Raw genomic sequence first — 25,631 nt, 5'->3', positions numbered from 1 at the left:
TTCTCAGCATGCTGCTGAAAATTACCTCCATGATATAATATGATTTTGTAATGACATCCTTGGAACATAAACAATGTTAAACTATAACACATTTCATGTTAAGTGGTTACAAGTTTTCAAAGCTAGTCTTCTTTGACAGGCGTTTGAAATGTACAGCTGGCTCAGAGTATCAGTGTCATTCAAGCAGTGTGTTTGTACCTCTAGGTGCAGATCAGGCTTTGGAGGTATCTTGGTTGTCTCAGTACAATTGTTACTGTGCTATAGATCTTTTTTCTGTTATGACATGAAGCCTCTGTTGGTTCAGTGACTCACTTGTCAGGATGGGCTAACAAAAGAATCAAAGGGAGGAAGTATGTACAAAATACTCACATGAATCTGTGATGAAGCAAGTCAACATTTTGAACAATGTGTTCTGCTTACGGTTGACGTTTGTTACAAATAGATGGATTTTCTTTTTCAAAACAGGTGGAGATTCTTATGAATTCTTGTTGTAAACATGACAAGAAACAATGTGTGAGCCTGTTCTGGATTGTGGCTGAATACTTTCTAATGGCACAGTTGATGTGTACATGCCAGGCACCTGGTAAGCAGACAGGAGGCGTAAATAGAAACAGGGAACATGAGGGATTTTACATCAAATGCAATTAAACCAGTAATGTAACAAATAAAATCCTTTCCCGCTCACCGCAAAGCCACCGGCTTCCAGCTTCTGAAAGACATTGAAAATGGAATGATTGTGGACAATAAAAGCTGTGACTCTCCAAAACACATTGCCCTCTGTGAGCTTTAATCACCAGCTTTAAGGCCGCAGACATTTTATAACTCTTCAGTCAACAAAGATGTCGCTTCTATGGAATGCCTTAACTGTTGGATCAATTTGATTAATCAAATAGTTAACAGGATTTGAATGCCCTTGACATTTTTTGACTTTTTACTCAATTTTTGACAAGTTTGTAGCCACAGTAAGGCATGTTCTGTCTTATTAACATCATATGGCAGTGTAATAAAAGAAGGAAGACTAATTGAGAAGAAACAGGAGTTCAGGGGGAAAAGAACGGTTTTCCTGGGAGAAATATGAGAGAGGAGGAGCAGACACTGAATTGTGCTGCCCCATCTTTAAAGAGGAGAGAGAAGAGAGGAATGGACAGGAGGAGGAATTATATAACAGACTGATGTGGAAGGAGGTGAAAAATGGCTCTATTATAGGCCTAATAGAATTTCCTTGGCCCCAGAGGGAAACAGAATGGACTCTCCCTCCTTCCCACTTTGCCTCTCTATCCCCTTCATCCCTCCATTTGCCCAGGCCGGAGATATAATTTCATCACTCTTCACTTAATTGTGTGCGTTGCTGGCAGAGCCTCACTCTCTGTTCTAGCAAACAGAGGCAGGTGGGAGAGGTGGAAGAAGAGCAGAATAATAGAACAGAGTGGGAAACCACATCACTTCATTTTTATAGATGGACAGCTTGTAAAAGCGATGGGTTACGTGATCCCCTCAGAGTAGCCAAGTGTAAACACAGAAGAAAACTCTGAGTAGGATCTCACTGTGTCATACAGGATATAGTACAGGATAGACTTACAGTAAATTTAAATATTTGTATTTGGCTCAAGTAAACATAAAATACAGTACAGTTAACTGTACCTACAAGACCAATAACATAATCAGACATGAGATAATCATTGCCTTTGTTAATATATGATTGAAGAGGAAATAAATAAAAAAATAATTTGACATTTGATAAAGCGTACTAAAGGACAGTACCCACCCAGCAATAGCCTGTTCACCCTGCTGCCGTCTGGAAAGAGATACAGAAGTATCTGCTGTCCTACCACCAGACTACAGAGCAGTATCTTCCCTCAGGCTGTGAGACTGCTAATTCATCCTCAGCACTCCACCAGGTAAAATAGTTTTAATTTCTGTGACTTATTATTTATTCACTGATCTACTGTATATAATTTTTTTGAGTAGCATAAAGGGAACTACAAAACAAAATCTCATTATAATGATCAATAAATCTATCTTGTATAAATGTACGCTTCAGATAGAGCTTGCATTCATGTTTCAATTCATCGAAATGCATCACATATCTGTAGTCTGACATTTTCTAGATTACAGATGATTGATTTGTTTGCCATTTGTCACACATGATAGAGACGCTACCAGTTCTGCACAGGGACAGGACAATAACCAATATATGCCAATTTAACTATGTCTTGGTAAAAATGAATTAAAGATTAATTACAAAGGATACAATGGCATCTCAGGTAAAGCACATTTATCATGGCAGAAGGTGGATAAAGAAATGATTTGTCAGCAGAGACAGAGAAAGAGACAACAGGAGTGGCAGCATATTTATTGTTCTGAAAAGGAGAAGTATATTTTACCTGTTTGTATGTGTGAGTCACTGAGCTTGTGTTTGTTCATTCATAGCTCTATCAATCAATCTTTATTCAGTAATTGTTGAGATATTTTGTAGTCTACTCAAAGTTCGGCCAAGACAGTCCAATATGTCCAGCATTATGTATTTTCAGAATTACACTAATAAACAAATACATTTAAGGTCTATTGTACATGCTATTGTTTGACCAGGGAAGCGGCTGAATAATTGGTGGAGGACATGTTGCCATATTGCCTAGTTTTTGAAAGTTCTGAAACCTTGTTAAAGTGATACTCCAGTTATTTATGATTGCATGTCTTCAAAGCTGTGGGACAAGAAGCAGTAGTCAAAATCTAAGCAGCAGAGGCCAGGATATCCTGACTTTTAGTTCCCATAGGTCAAGCTCCAAAAATACTGGATCCTACAACAAGTCCATAAACGTCATAGGCTAACTGTCTCAACAGTTTTAACTCCTGCAGACACTGATTATCATAATCATCAGTTAAAATCCTGGCTTTGGTTTAACCTCATTGTGAGTGTGTGAATGTTACTGAATGGTTAGAGAAGAGAAATAAACTGTTTTTTGGATTCATTTGCAGTATCAGGAAGATGTGGTTCAGAATTAATACTTGATGCCATTGGGGATCCCTAATCCCCAAAGGGAAACTCTTTCAAATCCAGTTGGTACAACCTTCAATGTATTGTCTACAAAACCAGATACAAATTGAAACTGACCCTTAAAATTAAATCTATTTGTGTCTAAGAAAGAAAAGAAACCTGCTCCACCTCTATTACCTTGTCAGACGCCGACCTTTGACCTCAGGGGAGATCAGTCACTTCTTCAGTACTGTCTCACCCAGCAACACCATTTTGCTACTTTCAAAGGCTGCGCCTTGTGTTTGATCTCCTGTTAAAGTCCTCCGTGACCAAAGAGAACACGTGTGCCATCATCTGGAATGATCTGCATACATCATCATGAGCGTCTGCTGAGATCCTCTGGGATGCTCCTCACTTGGTCGTAAAGATGAAGATGCTTCAGACCTTTGACCTCATCTCAGTGAGTGCCTTTTTTAAAGAACACTGTGCTAACTTGTATGGTATGAGGCACAAAAGGCATGGAGGTTAGAAGACTGGGGTCAAGTGTTTTAGACTGTACCAGTTTCTGCCTCAACACAATTAAACAAAACCTTTTGGCCATGTGGTTAATTAGAGGGTTAGGGTTATATTCTGACACAACATCCAATTAATTAAGCATTTAAACATTTATTGCGAGTGTGACTGATATATTTCCTTGTCTTGATTGGAGACAGTCAAGGTTTTTGTACAGATTAAACAAATGAAAATAACGTGTTAATTAGTGAGCTGGCAGGCAGATTTGGTTACCTTCAGACAAAGCCGACAAACCCAGTTTCCAGGCTTTGTGCTAAGCTAAGCTAACCAGCTGCTGGCTGTAATTTCATACATTATTTACAGATTTGAGAGTGATATCATTCTTCTCATCTAACTGTTGACAGGAAAGCAAATATTTCCCAAAAATCCAAGCTATTGCTTTAAGGCTAGATCTGAATATTTTATTGTTGGTTTCTTCTCAAACTACAACTTGAGAAAACCAAGGCTTTGCATTGAAGGATTCTTGGTTTCATTTTAATTCCTCTGAGATGTGAAGGATGAACCTTCAGAGATTATTATGTGTTGTGCTGTTATTTTGTGCAAGACCCATGGAAAGGTCTTTTCATGGCAAAGGTTTCACAGCCTCACATTTCTGGACAGTCCTAAGGGAGTCCTGTTTCCACGTTCTCACTTTATCCCAGTGGTGATTGTAAAGTATGTTATTCTGAGACCACACTGAGACTGAGTCTTCAAACTGACCATAACATGTTGTAAATTAGCCAAGTTAACTGTGCAGCAGGGAGGGATATTACATGAAAACCATCACTTATTTTCCCACTCCTCTAACTGAATTGTATAAATGCTACCTTTGTTTTTTGTTCCTTATTTACAGCTTTCTGTAAATGAGCAATAGAAATCGTATCATTTGTTTGAACATGTATTTTTGTTTTTGTGTTTTATATTTTTATTATTTTATCTTTCTGTAAATGTCTTTTCTTTTTTGTAAAATGTACTAAAATAAAACTTATTTACTTTGATTAACCAAATTCTTAAATTAGCTTTAATATGCTTTTAAAGGCACAGTATCATTTCATATAATCTAATCTAATAATCTAATTTTCTGCATTCATCATTTTATGTTGCAAGATAAATGTATGTTTTTCACCTTGCTTTTCTGATTCATTCTTTCCACAGTCTCAGCAGAGTAAAGGCCAACATTAAAGCTATCCTTAAATGGTGGCCCTCCATCCTTTCAGTATGAACCACATTAGGAAGTAATCACTTAAGAGGAACTTCAGTTTCATCATTACAGAACAAAACACTGATTGTAAGTGGCTCTACAGAGTCGCTGACTGGAGTCGATCAGTGAAGACAACTTTTCTTCGCTCTGTTCAACATGAAGCCAAAACTCAACTGGTCACCCAAACTCAACATGGCCTATCCTCTTTCACCACCACATGTCACTCCTGCACACATGGTTCCCTTCACACATCAAACATTCCTCGCTGACGACTCACTGGAGGTTAGCAGCAATTAGCTGGGGAATGTGTTTTCCATGTGAACCATGGTTCATTTAGAAACTGATCTTGGGTACATGGACTGGGTCAGAACCTGGTGATGCCATTTCTGATCTGAATAAGCAGAAACAGGCCAGGCTGGAGTGAGCAAGTATGCAGGTTAAAAGATTGTTGCTAACTTGCATCAAGTTTAATTGGATTGGGAGCATAGTGAAGCAGGTCTTCGTAGGAAGTTTGTCTTTCTCATTACAGACTAATTTTGGACAGTTTGGGTGTATTTTAGTGGCACAGAGACAAATATAATGTTTTACATTCACATGCATTTTTTGTAATGTATGCTATATTCTACGTGGTGTGTAGTATATACTACATATTGCTGCTGTATATTTGATTTAGCTTGTATACCTTTAAATAACTATAACCATATTTATATTAGTTATATACAGTATATATACAAACATTTCTTGATCTGTTTCCTACCTCTTTAGACTGTTTCTTGCACTGCTGTAACATGTGAAAGTCTTATCTTGTTTTATCTTTGTGTCAAAATTTGTAGACATCCAATATATATGAATTCCAACCAAAGAATTTTTTTACCTTTTGACCATAGGTTATAATAATCCATCACAATATTTTCACACATGTAACACTACGACTGAGTTAAACCCACAGTGACATAAAAATATGAAACCAGCGGGAACCATTGGGCTAGCATGTGTCATTTCACGCACCATTACCTTGCCATATCGTTCACCAGAGTAAGTGTAATTGCGTTGACAGGCTGTTGGTATCTATTATTATAGTATTGTGTTGCCGCTGCTACACTGACCACACGCAAGGCCATAATTCATGCAGTCAGTTTGATGAAGCTAAAGAGCAACTAGTCCACCCTACTTTTCCCCCTTTTCAATCCCCTCTTCCTCTTAAATCCCTCCTTGTGCTGCAAGGGTTGAAGCTTCCAGTAATCAGTCTGTCTCGTTTGGCTTGGATTACATGTCAGAAGGACTTTAGTGGCACTTGAGGAAAATGCACAGGCCTTCTCAATCCTGAGGGCAAAACACAACATAGTCCGGGGCTGTTTCAAGACCAAACTGTACTGTGATTGTGTTGGAGCATGCATGTTAATGATGAAATAAATAATCCAATTAATTAATTCTATAACACATATATGAACCAATACATTGTAAATCATTTAAAAAATTATTAAAACTCAACATATTATTATGAAATTTTCATTCTCATTTTCATAATAACAGAGATTTATTGGAGTTAATTTTTATTGCATTATAGAAATGTGTATTTCAAAAGTCTGTTTTCTATTTCCTGTTTGCTAGACCAACAGTGTCAAAGTAATTCTGAATCCACCAACTAGACACTGCTGCTGTAAATAAACACACTAGGCACACAGTAACTAACTCCTCCTATTATTTAGCTTAACAAGGCTACATATGCTATGGTACCTAGCTAGACAGCTAACTAGCTAGGTTTTCACATGAGCACGGATTATTACTCAGCATCAAAGTGACAAAGTTAATGACAGCGGCTTGCTACTTAATTTAGAGTTACCGCGGCAACATTTTGATTTCAAAGATGTTCCTCAGAGAAAGACACACAACTCTGTAAAGATCAAAAAGACAGACAGGCTTTCTCTGTTGTCACTCCACCCAACATGAGCTAGCTAACAATGCTAACACTTGCTCTTCCGTTTCATGCTGAGTACTAATCCAAGCTCATAACCTAGCCTAGCTAGTTAGCTGGCTACGTTGGTAGCATGTGTAGCCTTGTTAAGCTCAATAAAAAGGAGAGTTTAGTTACTGTGTTTGTGTACTGTTTTTATTTACAGCAGCAGCCTCTAGTTCATTGATTTAGAATAACATTGACATCATTGGCAAGTGTGTGTGTGTGTGTGTGTGTGTGTGTGTGTGTGTGTGTATTAAGATTGAGTTTATGTATCTGTGGTTGCAATTGCATGCACTCTTAGGTTTGTGTGTGCATTGTTGGATCAGTACAGAGGATGAATGGATTTGAGCTTTATTATTGGTTTTACTGTTTGTTTGATGTAGCAATTTTGTCACATTAAGTATAGTACAGTATACAGTATGTATTAGTATACAAGGAACATTCAGTATTTCTCAGGATTGTACATTTCAGTCCTGGTGCACTATGCACTACATTACCAGGCCATTTAAAAAAAAACAACAAAAAAAAACATATCCTCCAAAGACTTTTAGTCTTTTAGTTGCCCCCACCACCCTCAAACCCCCATCTCCGTGATTACTTTATTACTCTCAAGTGCAATATCATGACATGTTCACCTTCAATTGGGTTTACTGTACAAGCAATTGTCTAGTCACCATTACTCAATTAAACCTATCAAACTAAAAAAATACTGTCCAAGGAAAAAAACTCCATCTTCAGTCACAGTTTCTGACAGAAGGACAAACTCTAAAGATGTGTTGACTAAGCTATAGTATAATGTATAAAGGGCTTTCAGGGAAGGTCATTCTGTGTAAATGGCGCATATTGATGATTCATTGATGAGGCCCTACAGTGGGTCAAGTTTCCTCAATCCTGCTTACTGCATTAGCCAATAAGTAACAAACGTATTCATTTACCAGAGCAAAGTCATATTTAGACACTAATTTTGTGTTTGCCTTTCTGTAGTAGCAGATCAGGTTCAACCTAAATAACTTAACCTCACAGATTAATGACTGAAGATAAAATAAGCAGGTCACGAAATTTAGCCTACGACAAAAGTTTGACATTTTGGGAAATACACTTATTATCTTTCTTGCCAAGAGTTAGATAAGAAGATCAATACCAGTCTCATATCTGTCTGATAAATATACAGCCACAGCCAGCAGCCAGTTTGCTTAGCTTAGCATAAAGACTGGAAACAGGGGGAAACAACTGTCCAAAGGAAATAAAATCTGCCTATGAGCACCAGACTATTTATGCTGTTGGACAGAGCCAGGCTAGCATAAAGAGTGTATAAGTGTATTTACCAAAATGTTGAATACTGCAAAGAGATTGACTTACAGTACAGGGTATTAAAATGTATTTCTTTCTGAGTGTGGCAGGTGGTGTTTTTCCAGATGGACAATTGGAGCGTTTCCATTTCTGATTAGTCTTTAAGGTATTTTAAATTTGTGTTCCCTATTCATGTCCAGTCTTAATGACGAACTACATTAATACACCTGATTAACTTGTTAATTGCACCAAGTACCTCACACAGGCACCTCCCCTCCCTTTGCCCTTCTTACCATTTTAAACTAGGATAGCATTGATACTGAAACAATGTCCCATTCACATAGATATTGTACAGTAGCGCCTTCTAGGCTTTAACTAAAATAAAAACTAGAAAAAGATATATTATTTACAAGTTAAAAAAAACAACAACTATAGAAGATATATTTATAAAAAAAGCTAAAAACAAAAATGTACATCAGCGGACACCTGAAATAGTTCGCAGGCACTTGTGATGCACACACATTTAAGTGCTACAATCTAGGACAATAACAGAAACGTAATACCATTTACAGTTGTTATTTGGGAATTAAAATACAACAACCCTTAGAGAGTGAAAATACCTTCATTTAAAGTAACACTACAGCATGAAGCTCAGTATGCTCATGGTTAGTAACAATGTACAATCTGCACCCAAGAGTAACAGATGAAGTTGGTGAAATACGTAAGTTTAACAAAGTACTTAACAAAGTACTCATTGCTCCTTCAAATATTTCCCCCCAAACAGACAAAAGAAAACAAATCGGTGCTAGGGGTCCTTAGTTGGAAGCATAATAATATCAACATAATACAATTTTGGAAGTATACTTTGACAAATTCAAACCTAATAGGTGCAACATAATACAATGTAAAAAGCACATACTGTCAAGAGGAAAGGAATGCACGGTTATACTTAAACAAGCTGATTAATCCAAATGCAGATTCCTGTGTTTCACCTTTACATGTAAGTAATCCAAAACCTTTATCCAGAGGTCATTGTTGCAAACAATGAGGAAACAAGACACCCTTTTTCTTTTTTCTCTGGCACTGTTTCCCTCTCTTATTTACCTGTTTGAAGGATTGTCAGTTGCAAGAAGACAAACACAGTGTCTCCTCTTGAACAACGGCAGATTGTTCAGTTAATTATAGAGTATTATTGATGTATAATATTGATGTAGTAGCACAGTCATTCAAGATACCCTGAGAAATTAAGCAAAAAAGATAGAAAACCCTGGATTTTTGTTTTTCTTCCTGATTATTCTGTATGTGGTTTTTCTTGGAATTTGTGCACTGGCTGACAATGAGTTGCTAGTTTCTGCATGCTGTTTACTGTTAAGGTATCACACATTGCAAATTATATGCATTTCAAGAGTTACCTTATATTGGCTACTAATGATGAGATTAAACAGTATATGGTCCGCTCATGAGTGTTCCATACAGTATATGGCAGTATCTGAAGTTTTCCGTGTCTTCTATAATGAATGAGAATGTAAATGTACACATGATCTGTGTTTGTGTGTGTGTGTGTGTGTGTGTGTGTGTGTGTGTGTGTGTGTGTGTGTGTGTGTGTGTTTGTATAGTACATGCATGCATGGTTACATACTGTAGGTCTATGTGTATGTCTCTATTTGGTGTGTGCCTATGTATATACAGTATACATAGTTGTTACTGGGTGACTTGAGTTCCACGTCCTTCCCTTTTCTGGGTCAGTATGAAGGAGTCTGTGTGGGAGCTTCTGTGTTATGCAGATAGGCCCGAGCACATAGAATAGAGTCTCATGTTGCCTCGGTCAATGACCCTCGCCACAGAGTCCAGCCCAGCAGTTCTTATAGCACTTGTCGGAAAAAGGAAGAGTCTGCAGAAATCACTTAAGACAAAGCCAAAGTTGAGAGTAATTCCACGTGTGCTGCAGCTCAATGTCTTGAATCTAATACAAGTATTTAAAATAAGAGTAAATAGCTGGACTTAGGTTTCGTTTTTGCTTAAGGAGAACAGGTTAATTTGAATTGCGTACAAGCATCCTTCCTCAGGTTGTCATATTTGCAAAGGTCCAGATACTCTGTGGTATGCAGGCCTCATCGGGTAACAGACACAAGTCATTTGACAACTGAAATTCAAAAAGTTTAACATGGCATGTAAATAATGTCACTTGTCCGGTATGACCTTGAGACGTTTACTCCTCTTTGGTAACATAGATTTGTAAAGAAACATTTAGAGATACAACACTGGCTTATGAACACTATACGAAAGGGACATATTGACTATGCATGTTTAAGAATGAAGAATAAAGGTGCAGAGGATCAAGTTGAAGGAATGAAAGAGCCGGGTATCCACAACAAATTCAGTTCAAAGCCCATTGCTGCTCCATGGTTAATAAAGACAGGAGACGGTAAGCTGGATGTCAGATAGTGTGGAAAGGCAGGTGGATATCCAGGCTCAAAATGGAATGATTATAGACTATCTCCCTCCATAAATCTTTACATTGTGTGGATTTAAAAAAAAATGATTATATGCACCTCCTGACTGTTAAGTGAAAGGTTTTGGCTTCCTTTGCATTGACTTGATTAGGTACGTTGATATTCATTCAGTTTCTGTCTAATTTCTGGCATCTTCCTGTCTTATCCCTTGATTAAACATGAAATGATTCTTCAGGATTCATAATATTTGATCATCACTGTGACTGCTGGCTTCATGAGGGAATAGCTTAAAGCGGTTCTAGCATGACTTTGAGTGAGGGAGGCCATGGATATTAAGGTTAACGATCAGGAGGTTTGCTCACTGTTAAGCTTAAATCACACGACAGAAGTGACGGTCGGCTTTGCAGCACTTGGGCTCAGCACCAAACTCTGGGCAATGTCGTCACGGTTGATCTTGCGCAGTGCTGTGCACAGCGTATTGATGCTGGCGCAATCTTTGCTCGCCCAGTCAGTCAGGAGCGCACGGACAGGATGCTCTTCCTGCCGGAAGGTCGCAATACGCTCCTCCTCGTATCCCAGGAGGCCCGCCAGGTTGCACCAGTCACTGTCGTCCATGTGGTTGCAGTCGTCTCCTTCGCTGCCTCTGAACAGCAGCTTCTCCACTTTCTCTCTGGTGTGGAGAGGAAGGAGCAAACAAGGCTCTTCATCCATGGTGACAACTGCAGAGGGGAAAGAACAAGTTCATGTCATTTCATTATATGAATTATATTATTTAATTTTAAGTATATTTAGCTAAGTATAATTACAATTATCTTTAAAGAAAAAATTTGAATTATTTTATAAATGACTGACATGGTTCACGTAAAGGAATATTGTGAGAAATCCCTACATATTGTAAATGCATTTTTACTGCTCTCTATGGCTGACTAATATAACACAGTAAGGATTCTACCTACATCCTGTTAATAAGTTTTTCAATTGGCTGCGTTACAAGTGATTATCGTAATCACTTGTAAAAAGGAAGTGGTGGAGTGTTAATTTCCTGCAGCAGCAACAGTAATTTGTTTGTAGTAAAAATACAAAAGCTGTGGGTAGCTGCATTGCATGAGCAGCAACAACCTCTCTGGCTGACCAGTTCTAATAAAACATCATCACAGAAAATCCAAGGAAAAGATGCTTCTTTGGCCACACTGTCAACAGGAGTCAACGTCAATGATTGCTTAGCACCAAAAATGCCTCCACACATCCCAACTATCACACTCGAGTCCTAAAATCTCTCAAACTGGTTTGTCAGGGCAGGCCAGGAAACTGCTAGGAGCACATGCTGCCAAAAAAACCTAAAACTGTTGTAATCCTTGTTTGCTGATTTGCTACAGTAAGTTTGAAAGGTCATATTCAAGGTGGAGTCGATGAAGCCACCAGACAGCTCATTCCTGAGGGGAAATTCTTTTCTTTCGACATACATGGTGAGGCACTTCAGGGTGCAGTTTGTGTGTACATTCACAGTAACCCAAAATTCATGTTTGCTATCCATCAGACTTACTTGTGGGGTAGAAGAAACTCATTACCATAGGAACTGAGGGCCAGATAAACACTGACTTTTGTGCTGAAACATGCTTACGCCCAATTTAAGTGCGATAGTTTGATAAATGAGGGCTTTTGTATTTCTTGGTAATAAGGGAGTGGCCTCTGTTTAGGTACAGGTATTAGTGTGTTACCTGTCTGTGCCTGAGTCTGGGCCTGCTGCTCCTGCAGACTTTGGCTGTCCACAGAAATGCCGCTGTCACTGTGCAGCTTCTCTCCCTCAGGTGATGTTGTCTGGTTCTGGTTGGCTGTGCAGTTGTTGGCTCCTTGCTTGTTCTGCTTACAGCTGTTCCACCTGAATGAAAATGAGTCAGAAGAGAAAAAAAACTCAACTCAACAAAAGAGCAGGAAATCAATATATGTTTGTGGAAATGCTCGGTGCCAGTGATGATAATTAAGTTTGATGAAAACAACAGGTAGTCTGTATCAACGTTATTATTATATACCAGTATTGTAAAGGCACAATAATTCTGTAAGCGCAGTTAAGAGGCTGTCCTCCCACGACAAACAACAGTATCAGACTTTTCAGCCTCAAAAACAGCATAAGTTTACATTCAAGTGAGAAAGCCCTCTAGCGGCTGTAGTAATTACATCAGGAGCAAAGGAGAAAGTCAGGTGGCATTATTATAGAGCAACAAAGTCCACATAGGAAAGAGGTCGGGATGGATGGACAGGTCAACAAGACATCGGACTTTAACACAGGAGAACACAGTTCGTTTCCTGTTTCCAACCAACAGTCAACAGTGGTTTCTTTTAATCATGAATACTTTCCTGAACCTTAATAAAGTGTTTATTACTGTAACCATGATGACGAACGTCCACTGACCTTAACAAAGTACTTATTTTAACCCAATTTTTAAATCTAAATAAGTTGTTTTTGTGCCTATGTAAAGGATATCGGGCGTCAGATCAGATCTATGTGTCGTTCTAAAAACAACATATGTTGTAGAATTTGGAGGACTTTTTGTTACTTAAGTATCTACTTAAAGGCCCAGTATGTAGGATTTAGTGAAATCTAGTAGTGAAATTGCAGTTTGCAACCATTTGCATACCGCTTGTCTCACCCTCCCCTTTCAAGTGTGTAGGAGAAACTACGGTGGCTGCAAGACTATCTAAAGCCAGTGATTGGTTTGTCCTTTCTGGGCTACTGTAGAAACATGGCAGTGCAACATGGTGGCCTCCGTAGAAGGGGACCTGCTAAAAACAGCTTATTCTAAGGTAAGGAAAACACAGTGATTCTTATTTTCAGGTGATTATACACTAATGAAAACATACTTATAAATATATATTATATTTCTGCCAATAGCTCATCCTAAATATTACACACTAGACCACGGGTGTCCAAACTACGGCCCGCGGGCCGCGTCAGTTTTTATTGGCCCGCAGCAAATTCTGAAAATATAATTGAATATGGCCCGCACATGGCGCTTGAGCTCAACTCTGTTGCACTTCTCAGTTTCAACACTAGATGGAGCCAGTCACAGAAAAGGTGCTTCTCCACTAAACAAAATTAAGCAAAGAAAAATATTTACCACGAGTCACCAGAAATGGCAGCACCAAAGAAACGCAAGATAGCAAGTGAGTGTAGAAGATTTCAAACACGGTGGGAAAATGAATATTTCTTTAAAGAAATCAACGGAAAGTGTGTCTGTTTGATTTGCAATGAAGATGTTGCCGTGATGAAAGAGTATAATGTCCGTCGGCATCAGAGCTACGCATCGTACACAGGTGCCGAACGAGCACAGAAATTCAAGCAAATGGCAGCTAGCCTGCAAGCTCAACAACAGTTTTTTTTTCGTGCTAACAAAATACAGGAAAACGCCACAGCAGCAAGCTATGAAGTCGCACAACTTATTGCCCAGCATGGCAAACCGTTCTTAGACGGTGATTTCATAAAGCAGTGCCTCATCAAAGTCACAGAAGTAATGTGCCCGGAAAAAGTGCAGGTTTCAACAACGTGAGCTTATCCAGAAATACAGTGGTGTGGAGAATCGAGGACTTGTCAGCTAACCTGAAACTTCAGCTGAGAGAGAAAGCTTGTGCTTTTGATTTTTACTCGATAGCATGCAATGAGAGCACAGACGCCACAGACACCGCACAGCTTTTAATTTTTTTGCGGGGAGTCGATGATAATTTTTGCTGTACGGAGGAGTTGCTTGATATGATGAGCCTAAAAGGCACAACGACGGGTGGAAATATTTTTGACGCTGTGTCAGAGGCAGTTGAAAAGATGGGGCTTAAATGGGACAAGCTCTGTGGAGTAACAACGGATGGAGCTCCGGCCATGACGGGTGAGCGCAAAGGAATGGCATCCATGGTGTGCGTCAAGGTAAAAGAGAGCGGAGGTGAGGCTGTTAGGATGCACTGTATAATCCACCAAGAAGCACTGTGTGCCAAGACTGTCCAGCTGGGCGATGTGATGAACACTGTTGTAAAAACTGTCAACATAATTCGAGCTAGAGGACTGTACCACAGGGAATTTCAAGCTTTCTTATCTGACGTGAATGCTGAATACGGGGATGTACTCTACCACTCTGATGTGCGCTGGCTCAGCCGCGGCTCTTTGCTGCAGCGGTTTTATTCGCTGAGATCAGGAATCGACAAGTTTTTGAAAGAGAAGGGCCGACCTCTTCATAAACTGAGTGACCCTCTGTGGCTGGCAGACCTGGCATTTTTAGTTGATCTCACTCATCATCTGAATACACTGAACAAGAACCTACAAGGCAAAGAACAGCTGGTGTCACACCTGTATGCGCACATGAAAGCCTTCTGTGTAAAGCTCCGCCTGTTTGAGACACAACTACGAAGCTTTAATGCTGCACACTTCCCTGCGCTGTCTGAAATCAAGTCTGCTTTTCCAAAGGCAGACCTTTCTGCTAAAAAGGAGAAATATGCTTCTGTAATTACATCTCTCGTGACAGAATTCAACCAGTGTTTTCAAGATTTTTCTGTCATTGAAAAACAAATCAAGCTGTTCTCGACCCCCTTCCTGGTGGATGCAGAAGAAGTGGAGGAGAGTCTGCAGTTAGAACTGATTGAAATGCAATGTGATGATTCTCTGAAGAGTCAACATCAGCTTCTCTCCCTCCCTGACTTCTATCAGAGTTTGGATCATGCCAAGTTTCCTCTGATGAGACGGCACGCAAAAAGAATGATGAGCCTGTTCGGCTCAACATACATATGTGAACAAACATTTTCTCTGTTAAATCAGAACAAAAGCAGACTGAGATCCAGAATGACTGATAGCCATCTCTGTGAAGTCCTTTGTGTCTCAACCACCAAACTTTCTCCTGACATCCCAGCCATCCTTCAATCCAAAGGACAGCATCACTGCTCCCACTGAGAGCAATGTTCTTCACATTATAGGTGAGTTAGAAATACACACAGTAATCATGTGTCAATATGTCACCTCTTGTGTGTGTGGCCCGGGCCTTTGCTTATTTTTCTGTATTTGGCCCTCACCAAAAAAACTTTGGACACCCCTGCACTAGACCTTTAAACCCACAATAACTGATTGTTTTGGCCACTTGGGGGCAGCAGAAACCAGCTGTGAACACAACATTGATATATCTCCTATTAAGTTGATATGGTGAACTGTATGGTTAGCAAACAGTTGTCTACATATTTACACATCCAGCACAGAGCAACATTAGCATTCATTTGGAGTCGTGTTTCTGCCAACCTAACCAATCTAAGTTCAATATTCACTCTCATTTGAGCTAGCTGAGATAGCGAACTTTGTTTTCTTTTCAGCTTTTTTGCTGAAAATAGCTACCTGCTATGGCCAAAGACAACAGCAATGAGAGCGGTGAGAGTGAATCAAAACAGTGAAGTTGCCCTCATAAACCCAAAAAAATTAGTTGAAAGATGCTAACACATTCTGTAGAGCTGAGGGGAACTGCAGTATTGTGATAATTGTCTATGGATTCATCACTATATGCGACCCCTTGTTAATATAAGAATACTCATTTATAGCTAATTAACTAACTAATTAACTACAATATATGGATATTATTATTAAAATGAGAGCAGTGGCCGGTATGTAAAACATCCTCTTCACGCTTTCCACTACAGTGAGGATGCTCAAAGTAAATATATTTAATGAGGCAGTTGCAGCCAAGTATTTAAAATGCTGCTGTAGTTTGCCCACCTCTGCTCTGATCTGTTTTGAAGCCTATGTGTTTGACTGTATAGACTTGCAACACTTGCTTTGCCATACAACATAGTTGTATAAACATATTGTACATTCAAAATTTAACAGTTAACTGTGGGAAGAGAGTAAATGGACCATATTGTGACCCACACGAGAACAGTGTGATCCAGAAAAGCAGCAGATGATTTAATTAAATATGAAATTCAAAACCTGTGTTTAGTATCAGATCCCTTTTCTCTTCCCATCAGCTGTTGAATCTCTTTGATGGACAGTAAGCAGTGGAGATCAACAGACAAGGGAGAAGGGGACGGAGTGAAAAAAATGCAAACTGTAGACACCAAAGCACCATGGCACTATGGTTTGTGCCTTACACCAGGGGTTCTCAACCTGGGGGTCAGAACTACCCATTGGGTACAAAGATAAATCAATATGATTAAGAAATTAAGAAAAATTATATATATATATATATATATATATATATATATATATATATATATATATATTTAAATTACACAAACTTGTTTATTTTTGACTCCTTTCTCATTTTTGTTTTTCTTTTGAAACATTAGTATGCTTTCACCTCTTTAGTCCTCTAGAAGCCATCAAATGAAACAATTTGAGATGTAAAAAAACACAGGTTGGATCACTAAGCTGCCTGGTCACCCTTAGCTTTCCAATTTATAACAATACTTGTTACTCCACTCCAGAAAAAAAAATATCTCCTTATACCAGCCCTTGCTGAAGAAATATATGTCTGAATGGATTTGCGCACAATCCACCAGATCAGAATGTCCCTTTTTCTGAAGCTCTTTCCAACTACATTTTAAAAATGTCTTTCAATCTGCAACTTTGTCTTACAAAACACTGCTGTTGTTTTTCTTCTTCGTCCTTCACCTCTTTTCTGTTCTCACCTCTTGAAGATGATGAAGGCCACGAGGCCGACCACAACTGCTGCCAAAATGGAGCAGTAGATGGGGATGAGTTTGTCATTCAGACCCTGGTAGAGCTTCTCCTGGGAATCACCATTAGTGGTGGTGGTGGTGGTGGTGGTGCTCTCTGTAGGGCCCTCTGGTGGGGGGCTGTCTGGTGAAAAGTCATCAAAGGGGGAAATGGAGTAACCTGTAAAGAGCGTGGGAGGCCCTGAAGAGTAGACAACTGTGAAGGACAAATAGGCATGGAGACAAATTCTATATGAGCTTCCTGAATATGTGAGAACAAAGCAACATTGCAATAACAAGCATTTACTGTAGGTTACATTTAAGATACTATATTCAGTTAAATTTAATAGATTTTTTGGCTACTTTGAAGCAGTGGGAACAAGCTGTAAACTTGTGATATATTCACCATTTAAGTTGATATGGTGATTTTGTTAGCAAACAGTTGCCTATTTACGCATCCAGCAGACAATCCAACATTAGCATTCATTTGGAGTCGTGTTTCTGGCCACCTGGCAAATGTAAGTCCAATATTCACTCACTCTCTTTTTAGCTCTGTTTTTGGTCTCCACCAAATCCTGAGGGAAATATCTGGCTCTTTAGCTGCTAAATGTAGACGCCAGGTTTTGACAAAGAAGAAGAATGTGTGGAATAAAAACGACAACATCTCTGGTTCTGCTGCATCACTTTTGATAAAAAAATTTTAAACTGTCCATTGTGAGCCCGACTATGTTCTGGGAGTGCAATACTACACTAGTGGAGTACTCTTAACCTCAAAAGCGCACTCAAAAATTAAGTATTGGTTACTATGTATATAGATTTTTTGGAGTGTACTTACCGTAATTTTGTCACTTTGCAAGTGTGCACTCACTACATACTTAAAATCAGTTTACCATTTAAATTAAGAAATAACTTCATATCTAATCAAATCAAAGGACATTTTTTTTCTCAAAGACTTTATAATGGCAGCCATAAGACATAAAGTCCTCCAGGCCAAAGGTTTCCCATCAGTAGCAGCAGATGGAGAGTCATGCTGTAGATGCTGTAGAAAATACTATCCAAGATTTGTGACAACAAATAAGACAGATCATCTATTTTCAAGCTCCTATCACTTTTTCTACTTCTATCCACCAAAGCCAGTGTAACCATAAATGTCTCTCATGCCGCAAACACATACAACAAGCACACCCACACAGGCTTTACATCCCACATCACTTGGTCATTTTCCTTCTTCCCCAGGGAGCCATTAACAAGGGTAAGAGCAAGTATGTCCACCTAATCCTGCCCACTTTCCTCCCACCATTAACACTAAGCTGACATGTTCACTCCTCACCGCGGATGTGGAAACCTATCCTCGCTTGTCACTTACTTACATTTACTCACATTATCAACAGGAAATCACCCTGTTGGCTTCCAAGGGCTCTAAATACCTCAAGAGAGCCGCTGAATGCATTCTCAGCATCTGCGGCTCATTTTCTCACTAATGAGGCTCAAAACATTTATAATGCAGCTCTATTATTTAAATGGATGCACTCATTGTCTCCTATTTAACTTTTAGCTAAAGGAATTTTGTGGATGTGATAAGCACTTTTGGCAACACCAGAATACTGAACATCCTATTAACTTATTATGCTGGATGTCCATCATTCTTAATCCTTTCTATTTGGTAATGAAGTCATTGATTATGAATATTATGAATGATAACTAAAAATAGGTCTTGTGATGATGTTGGTGTCATATTACTAATAGGAAAGATGTTGCCCTGCAGGGTTATCTACTTCCCTGTGCCAGTTTTATTTGACATGTGACATGTGGCAAGTAAATTTGTTTTGTGTGCCATTATTAAAGCCAGTGTTAAAACTTATTAAAAACTGTCATAACTGCCTGTTTGTCTTGCTACTAATTTGTTAGCATCAGTCCTTAGCCACCTTTATACTTTGACTGCTGGGTCAGTTAAGCCTCCTCCTGCTGGGTTCAATGAGCCATGTGCTCCTGTTAAGTGACCTCCAGGTGCTTTCAGCTCACTTAGCACAGCACAACTTACTTGCAAGTGGCTAGCTAAAGTCACAAAGTCTCCTCTCTTCACACCGTCTCCCTCCTATCGGTAGTGACTCCTGTTATTCAGCTTTGAAGTCCAAGTCAGCTTTAAATTTAAAGGGGAACCGATTTTGCACATCAAGGTTGTATACAGCATGTGGGGAGCACAACTGCAGATGTAAAAAGCCTTTTTTTTTGGGGGGGGGGGGTTAGAAAGAAGTGAGCTTACCAGACCTCTGTAGGCCGCTCATCATCTCCAACTGAACTGTCCAATTGTGGTTGGGTTGCATTGTGGGTAATGAAGGCGCCAGGTTTTGACAAGGAAGAAGAATGTGTGGAATAAAAAAGACAATGTCTCTGGTTCTGCTCCATCGATTTTTTATCTTTTGTCTTAAACTATCTGTAATGAGTCAGACTGTTATAGGAGTGCAATGCTGAATGGATGTAGTACTCTTAATGAAAATACCAATATATTGGGCTAATAACTGTGAATAAAGTGCCTAAGAAATACAAAATACATACAAACAGGCTTTTGATGAGCCACTGCAGCATATCAAGTTCCTTCCCGTCCTTTTCAATAACCCCCATAGACAAACACAGATACATACATACACACCACCATCATCACCATGGCTTGTCTGTCTTTCTCTAACACCCCACACACACACACACACACACACACACATACTTGAAACCAGACACCATTCATTGACAGAAATCTTCTTTGTCCAAAACAAATGCCCCCTCCCGATCTCTTTATCCTTCAATCCTCTCTCTATCCATTTTACTGCTGGCTATACTTTTGCTCGCTTCAATCAGGCATTTACTTTTCTGTCAATCAACCAGAGCCCCTCCATTGATGGTAAACACAACATCATTGTTGTCTAACCTTCCTGGTTATAGCTTTTTGTTCATTAAACATCTATCTCATCCATCCATCCATCCATCCTTCCCTTAACTCTCTACATCACTGCATCAATAATATGCTCTCCCTTCCTCTATGATTAACAGTTAAAACAGGGCCCTAAGTGCCTTTACTGGACCACTAGCTCAACCGCTCGCACTGGATGATCTGGCCTCAGAGGGGAGTGACCTTCTCCTGCTGAGCTCAGCTTGTTTCCACTACGCAGAGAGCTCAATGGTTACTGGACTGCTGCTCTCAGTCAGAGAGTTATCACGTTGAGACATTTTAATGATCAACTCAGCAACAATTCCCTTATACTGTACCCTTAAGTCATGAGCTACTTGTATAATCTAGTATTTAAGAAGAAGAAAATATATCACCTACATCCATGTGTAAAAATCCAAAATAAATGTATATTACATTTAAGAAAGCAATGCACAGGAAGATATGCAGCTCAACACAGTACAGTAATAGTACTGCTTGCATTGTCAGGAGAGAATATGCATGAAGATTACAGATGCATCATACTGATTTAGCAAATTCAAAATAATTCAAACTGTGGAGAATACATTTAAACTGAGAAAAAACATCATGTTACATGAAATAAGATTAATTATAATTCATTATGTCACAAAAAACATATTTTTCTGTCCTGTGAAAACCATGTAAATTCATATTTGTTGATTTTTAAGGTTTTCAGATAAACTGATTAAATGCTCTTTTGTGGGTTCAGACAATTATCCTATGGTTTAGGCAAAAAAAACAACAACTAATCAATCTAAACAAATGTTTACATGCACACAAATTTTTCACTACTATTGCGAATATGACCATATTCTAAATTTGATATGGGTCATGTAAACATCATATTCCATTTGGATATTCCAAATTAGGCCTGATTGCTAATTCAGCATTTTCTGAATAAGACATGTGGGATATGCGGATATTATTCGGGTTTTAGTAGCATTCCTGTATACAGCTCATTCGGAATATGCGTCTCATTTGGGGTTTTTACCACAGTTTGCGAAACACAGCCTCTTGCCTGTTTTCAGTCAGCTCTGTGAGTTTTATACAAACCAACCAGCCAACAGTTTGCAAGGCTGGGGTAGAGATGCATGCACAAAAGAAAAGCCCACATTTGTGGTAGGAAGGAGAAACCTACTTTTAAACATTATGAAAGACTTGGATATCAACAGGTTTTTGGATTGATTTTTGCCGAAGCCATAGGACTTACAATATTACGTTAATCGGAGTATGCATGGCTGCATGTAAACGGTAATATTAGTGGACTATTAATTTTCATTAGCCATGTAAACAGCTTAGTAGGAATATTGTCTTTTTCGGAATAAGGGCAAAAACTGGAATATTTTGTGTATGTAAACGTAGTCACTTTGTTTCCTTTTTTCTTTTACTGTTATCCAATCCATATTATTATAATTCATGTCATGAATGCTTAGTCTATATCTCATATGCCTTATCAAAATGACATTAATATGTTCAAGTCCTGAAATGGTCATCTATAATACTTTATCTTTGACCCCAAAACCCAAATATGACACATTCAAACCTCACAGTGCTTTCATATATGGTATTCCCATTTTAAAATTATAGGAGTGCAAACTTCGAGGCTCTGTGACCAATTTAAAGAACAAAAGTGTTACTGGTCCAAATGTAGCAATAGCTTGTCATTAAGGTCATAAAAACTGAAATTTGTGGAGCTGTTGAAATTACAGGTTCAGTCAACTGTAACTCCTGTCAACAAACCATTTATTGTATTTATTGTTAACCATTATTCGGTTGTTAGTAAAATTACTAGAATTTTCCTTCTGGCTTTGTCTGTTAATGATTAACTTGTGACTGGAAATCCGGGCACATGTGTACTTGCCAGCATTAGATGAGTACTTTTATAGAAATAACTCTGTGCTCTAACATGAGTGTATATGTATACAGTAAGTGTGTGTGTAATTTTTGTTCAAAGTGGGTGTGTATGTGTGGGGTATTTTGCAGCAGCCACACCTGAGTTAAACTCGTCATTCCAACCTCTTGCAAACAGACTCTTGCAAACAGGTGTTGCTGCTGTTTCAACACCCTACTTTAAAAGCTGACTTGAGTGGAGTTAAACAGAAAGGAAAGGAGGGACTTCTGACACAAGGAAGTTGTTTTTTCTATTATATATCATTACACCTGTGCACAGCCACAGCTGCTGCCAAGACCTGCCCAACAAAACCTGAAATGCCTTCACCAATGATGGACATTTTTATAGTATTCATGTTGTTACAACAAGCACAAGTTAAGGGCTAAATGAAGATTATTGAAGAATGATGTTGCCCCTGTTTTGTTGATCCACTTTCAACATTTGTGATTTCTCACGATTCACCATCTCTTCCCTCTTTCTCACACTTTCTCCTTAAGGCCATTGGCTCAGTTTCCACCTTACATGACCCATCTCATTTTTCTGCCCACGTGCTCCAGACTGAACATCAGGGGTGCCTATTTATGAATTTGTACAAGGTGCATGTGTGTGCACTTGGGGTGTCACAATATGCTGGCATTAATGATAATATTGATATCATGTTAATAATACACATATGATAATATCATGTAAATAATCATTTCTTTTTCTTTACGTTCTCGCGTTCTCATAGTAGGTAATGCACCTAAACACTGGTTGCCACCCGTCATAAAACTTAAAAAAGAAGACGCAGTAACTAGCTAGCTTTTAGCTAGTTTTTAGCTAGATCACTTTTTCAAATTTTCTATAGATATCGCGATAATATAGTTATCATGAATTCTTTTGGCCATGATAACTGTGTAGTGAAAATCTGATATCGGGGCAGCCCTAGTGTGCAAGCCTGTGCCTTTATATGTGTGTGTGCGTGTGTGTGTGTGTGCCTGTTCTGCGGCAGAATGTGATCAGCCCTCGTAGAGGTCAACCAGAGAAACCCGAGAATGCAGAGGAGTAACTCCATCGCTTTTATCGACCAGGCCACATTCTCAGCATCTGTTCCCTCTCTCTTCTCTCTCAAGCTTTCTCTCATTTCTTTCTTTTCTGCAGCTCTCTATTCCTCTTCCTGTGTGCTGCTCTCATTGTCATTTATTTAACTAAATTTGGGTGTACAAGGCACCCTTTATGAGAGGTTTAAAAGTTGTAATGTCTTTATGAATGTCTTTAATAATGCTATATAGGTCAGTAACAAACCATTAATGAGATCATGTTTTGGGTTGCCAGGATGTGGAAACTCACTTTGGCTGGTGTTTATGCTTTCTATTTGGTAATGATGCAGTTGAATGCATGTATTATGAATATTATGAATGATAAATAAATGCTTAATAAGTCATTAGTAAATGGATTTTGGAGTCCAATCAGTCAAAGAGCTTTTTCACAATCTGGCAACCTCAAACTTATTCTTATTAATGATTTAAAGCTGATCCATAAAGTGGTAGTAAATGATTTATTAACCATTAATAAAGCCATTAGTTAAAACTTATTAAAAAGTGGTACCAAACTGAATCTGAAATTTGCTACTGTTCTTCGCAAACTGGTGTATGTTTTTTAAGTGCACATAAACATATAAACTAAAGTAAATTAATATAGGGTATTAAAGCCAGCTAGCTAGTTTAAACCCAAGTAGCCTATTAGTATCATCATAAATAATAATAATAAGCAGAAAATATAGAAAAAGGCAGTATTATGTGATGTGTTTGTGCATTTTTGGAATAATAATATAATCCTAATTTCTGGAATCTTACTGCCTGTTAAGAATTTGGAAACACATAAATTGTAGAAAACTACAAAATCAGCTTTCACTATGACATAAATAATGCAACAATGAGCCAACAACACACATAATTCCATGAAATTTCCTCTTTATGCCACAGTGCAGTAATTCAGCTCTGGACTGCTATGGCAGTTAAAAGGATAAATATCACTGAGAAAAAGACTTGGCCTGGTAGAGACACAATCCCCCAACACATACTGTAAATCCTCACAAGGACAAAACCTTTACTCCCGGAGCAGAACATTTGGCGATGAATGAACGGCACGAGCGAAAGCACAAGTGTTGTGTTCACCCTTGGACCAGAACGGCCCGCTCATGCCAAATCACCTCCAAAACTTTCCCCAGGAATGTTGAGGGGTAAATTCCTGAGGGATGGCAGGCAGAGTCATGGCCACAAGGGGTTGATTCTTGTTTGGCACCGCAGAAAGAGACACAGTTTTTTAGACTTTAAAACTTCCTTCAACGTTACAATGCTCATACTGTGTGAATCAGGGAGCAAAAGGGTTAAAGAGAGAAGGTCAACTGTGGCCATAGAGTCCAAGTCAGTAGAGATATAAGTCAGTAGATGTGTGGAGACCAAGCTATAGCCACACAATGAGTGACTGTGGAATACAAAGACAGTGAATTGTTTAGTCAGACTGGGGTTGGGGGTTATTCACAGCTATTGATGTGCTAATGCTTTGGGCGCAGGAAATCAGAAATGTCGATGGCATTTTGCCCTTTATCGTTTTTCCCATTTGTCTCCTTCTCTTTATCTGTCTGTCAGATGCTTGCTAGAATTGACTATTCACTAAGCCCCTCCCACTGTCATGGTACAGCTGTACCACTCCTAGTGTCTCTGTCTGTTTGTCCCCTGTTGGTTCCCCTCCTGTGTTTGTGTGTGTGTGTACGCTGGCGGCGCACGGCCTCCGGAACCTCAAATCAAGAATTGACACACCTGCTACACATCTACTGTTAATTCATTGACAGATTTTTCTTGCATGTTTTCTGAACCCCTGACTCACTCTCAGACTTCGTGTGTCCAGGCTCATTCCTCCAACTGACACCTGCCTCCAAACTACTCTCCTGAAACAGCTCACCACGGATCCTCTGCTGCTCCACATCAGCCTGCTGTCCTCGCTCCGCCTGCCTGCTCTCACCAGTCACTATGCAGGCAGCTGTCCTCAGCCAGTCCACCTTCTCACGGCAATTCCTTCCACACACCTGGTTTCTCTTCGTTTTTACAATAAACTGAAACTAACCACTTCTCCTCTCTCTGTGTCAGTCGTGCTTTTGGGTCCAGAATCTGTGTACCATAACACCCACAGACAGTGATTGTCCAATCATAGCTTAGCAACCATAATTAAGCACAGCAGGCCCGTCAAGCTTTGGAAATATCCACATGTTGAAGTGATGTGCATGGGGCTCTAGAAAAAGCAATACTTGATATTTAGAGAATTCGGAGGGTGGTGTCCCTCTTTTGTATGGCCTGTTCAAATTCCATTATTATATTCCATCATGTCGTATTTCACTACTGTGTGGAAGTGAGTCCTGGATGCTACTATATCAAAGTTTAGGCTAACGTATATTTATTGGATTTGGGGAAGTTAACACTCCAGCAATCCCTGCTAAACTTTGAAATAGCAGACTCATTAGTAAGTCTTCATCCTAAAATACTTTTTTCTTGTAATGTGAAAGGTGAAACATATTGTTGCGAACAATAAAGTATAAATCTAACCTCTGTCTGCTTGTACATTATGAAAGATAAGCAGCTAAACAGGGTTATGTTAGAACAAAATAACAGTCTGTTCTAACATTTTTCTATATTATATT

General features: G+C 39.0%; 1 protein-coding gene and 1 long non-coding RNA gene across 3 annotated transcripts in view; one reads left to right on the top strand and one right to left on the bottom strand.

Annotated features, from left to right (window-relative positions):
* The first annotated feature begins 1,840 nt into the window (after window positions 1–1,840).
* Window positions 1,841–7,203, top strand: LOC122867752. 2 transcript variants are annotated; one of them, XR_006375984.1, is made up of 3 exons: window positions 1,841–1,898; window positions 3,294–3,434; window positions 4,682–7,203. It is a non-coding gene; the product is annotated as an uncharacterized LOC122867752 (long non-coding RNA). The 2 variants fall into 2 exon arrangements; XR_006375983.1 differs by lacking the exon at window positions 1,841–1,898 and having other exon boundaries at window positions 2,339–3,434.
* Window positions 7,020–25,631, bottom strand: part of ngfrb (nerve growth factor receptor b) — a 38,004-nt gene continuing 19,392 nt past the window's right edge. Inside the window, exons 4-6 of the mRNA XM_044178933.1 lie at window positions 17,076–17,319; window positions 12,146–12,306; window positions 7,020–11,146 (exon numbers count right to left, since the gene is read on the bottom strand). Of these exons, the coding sequence (XP_044034868.1) occupies window positions 10,803–11,146; window positions 12,146–12,306; window positions 17,076–17,319 (749 nt within the window). The 3' untranslated portion in view covers window positions 7,020–10,802. The remainder of the gene's footprint in view (window positions 11,147–12,145; window positions 12,307–17,075; window positions 17,320–25,631) is intronic.

Source organism: Siniperca chuatsi, linkage group LG20, assembly GCF_020085105.1.
Source record: "Siniperca chuatsi isolate FFG_IHB_CAS linkage group LG20, ASM2008510v1, whole genome shotgun sequence".
In the NCBI taxonomy this organism is placed as follows: domain Eukaryota; kingdom Metazoa; phylum Chordata; class Actinopteri; order Centrarchiformes; family Sinipercidae; genus Siniperca; species Siniperca chuatsi.
The sequence above is the reverse complement of the archived record's forward strand: the minus strand, read 5'-3'. Positions and strand labels throughout refer to the sequence as shown.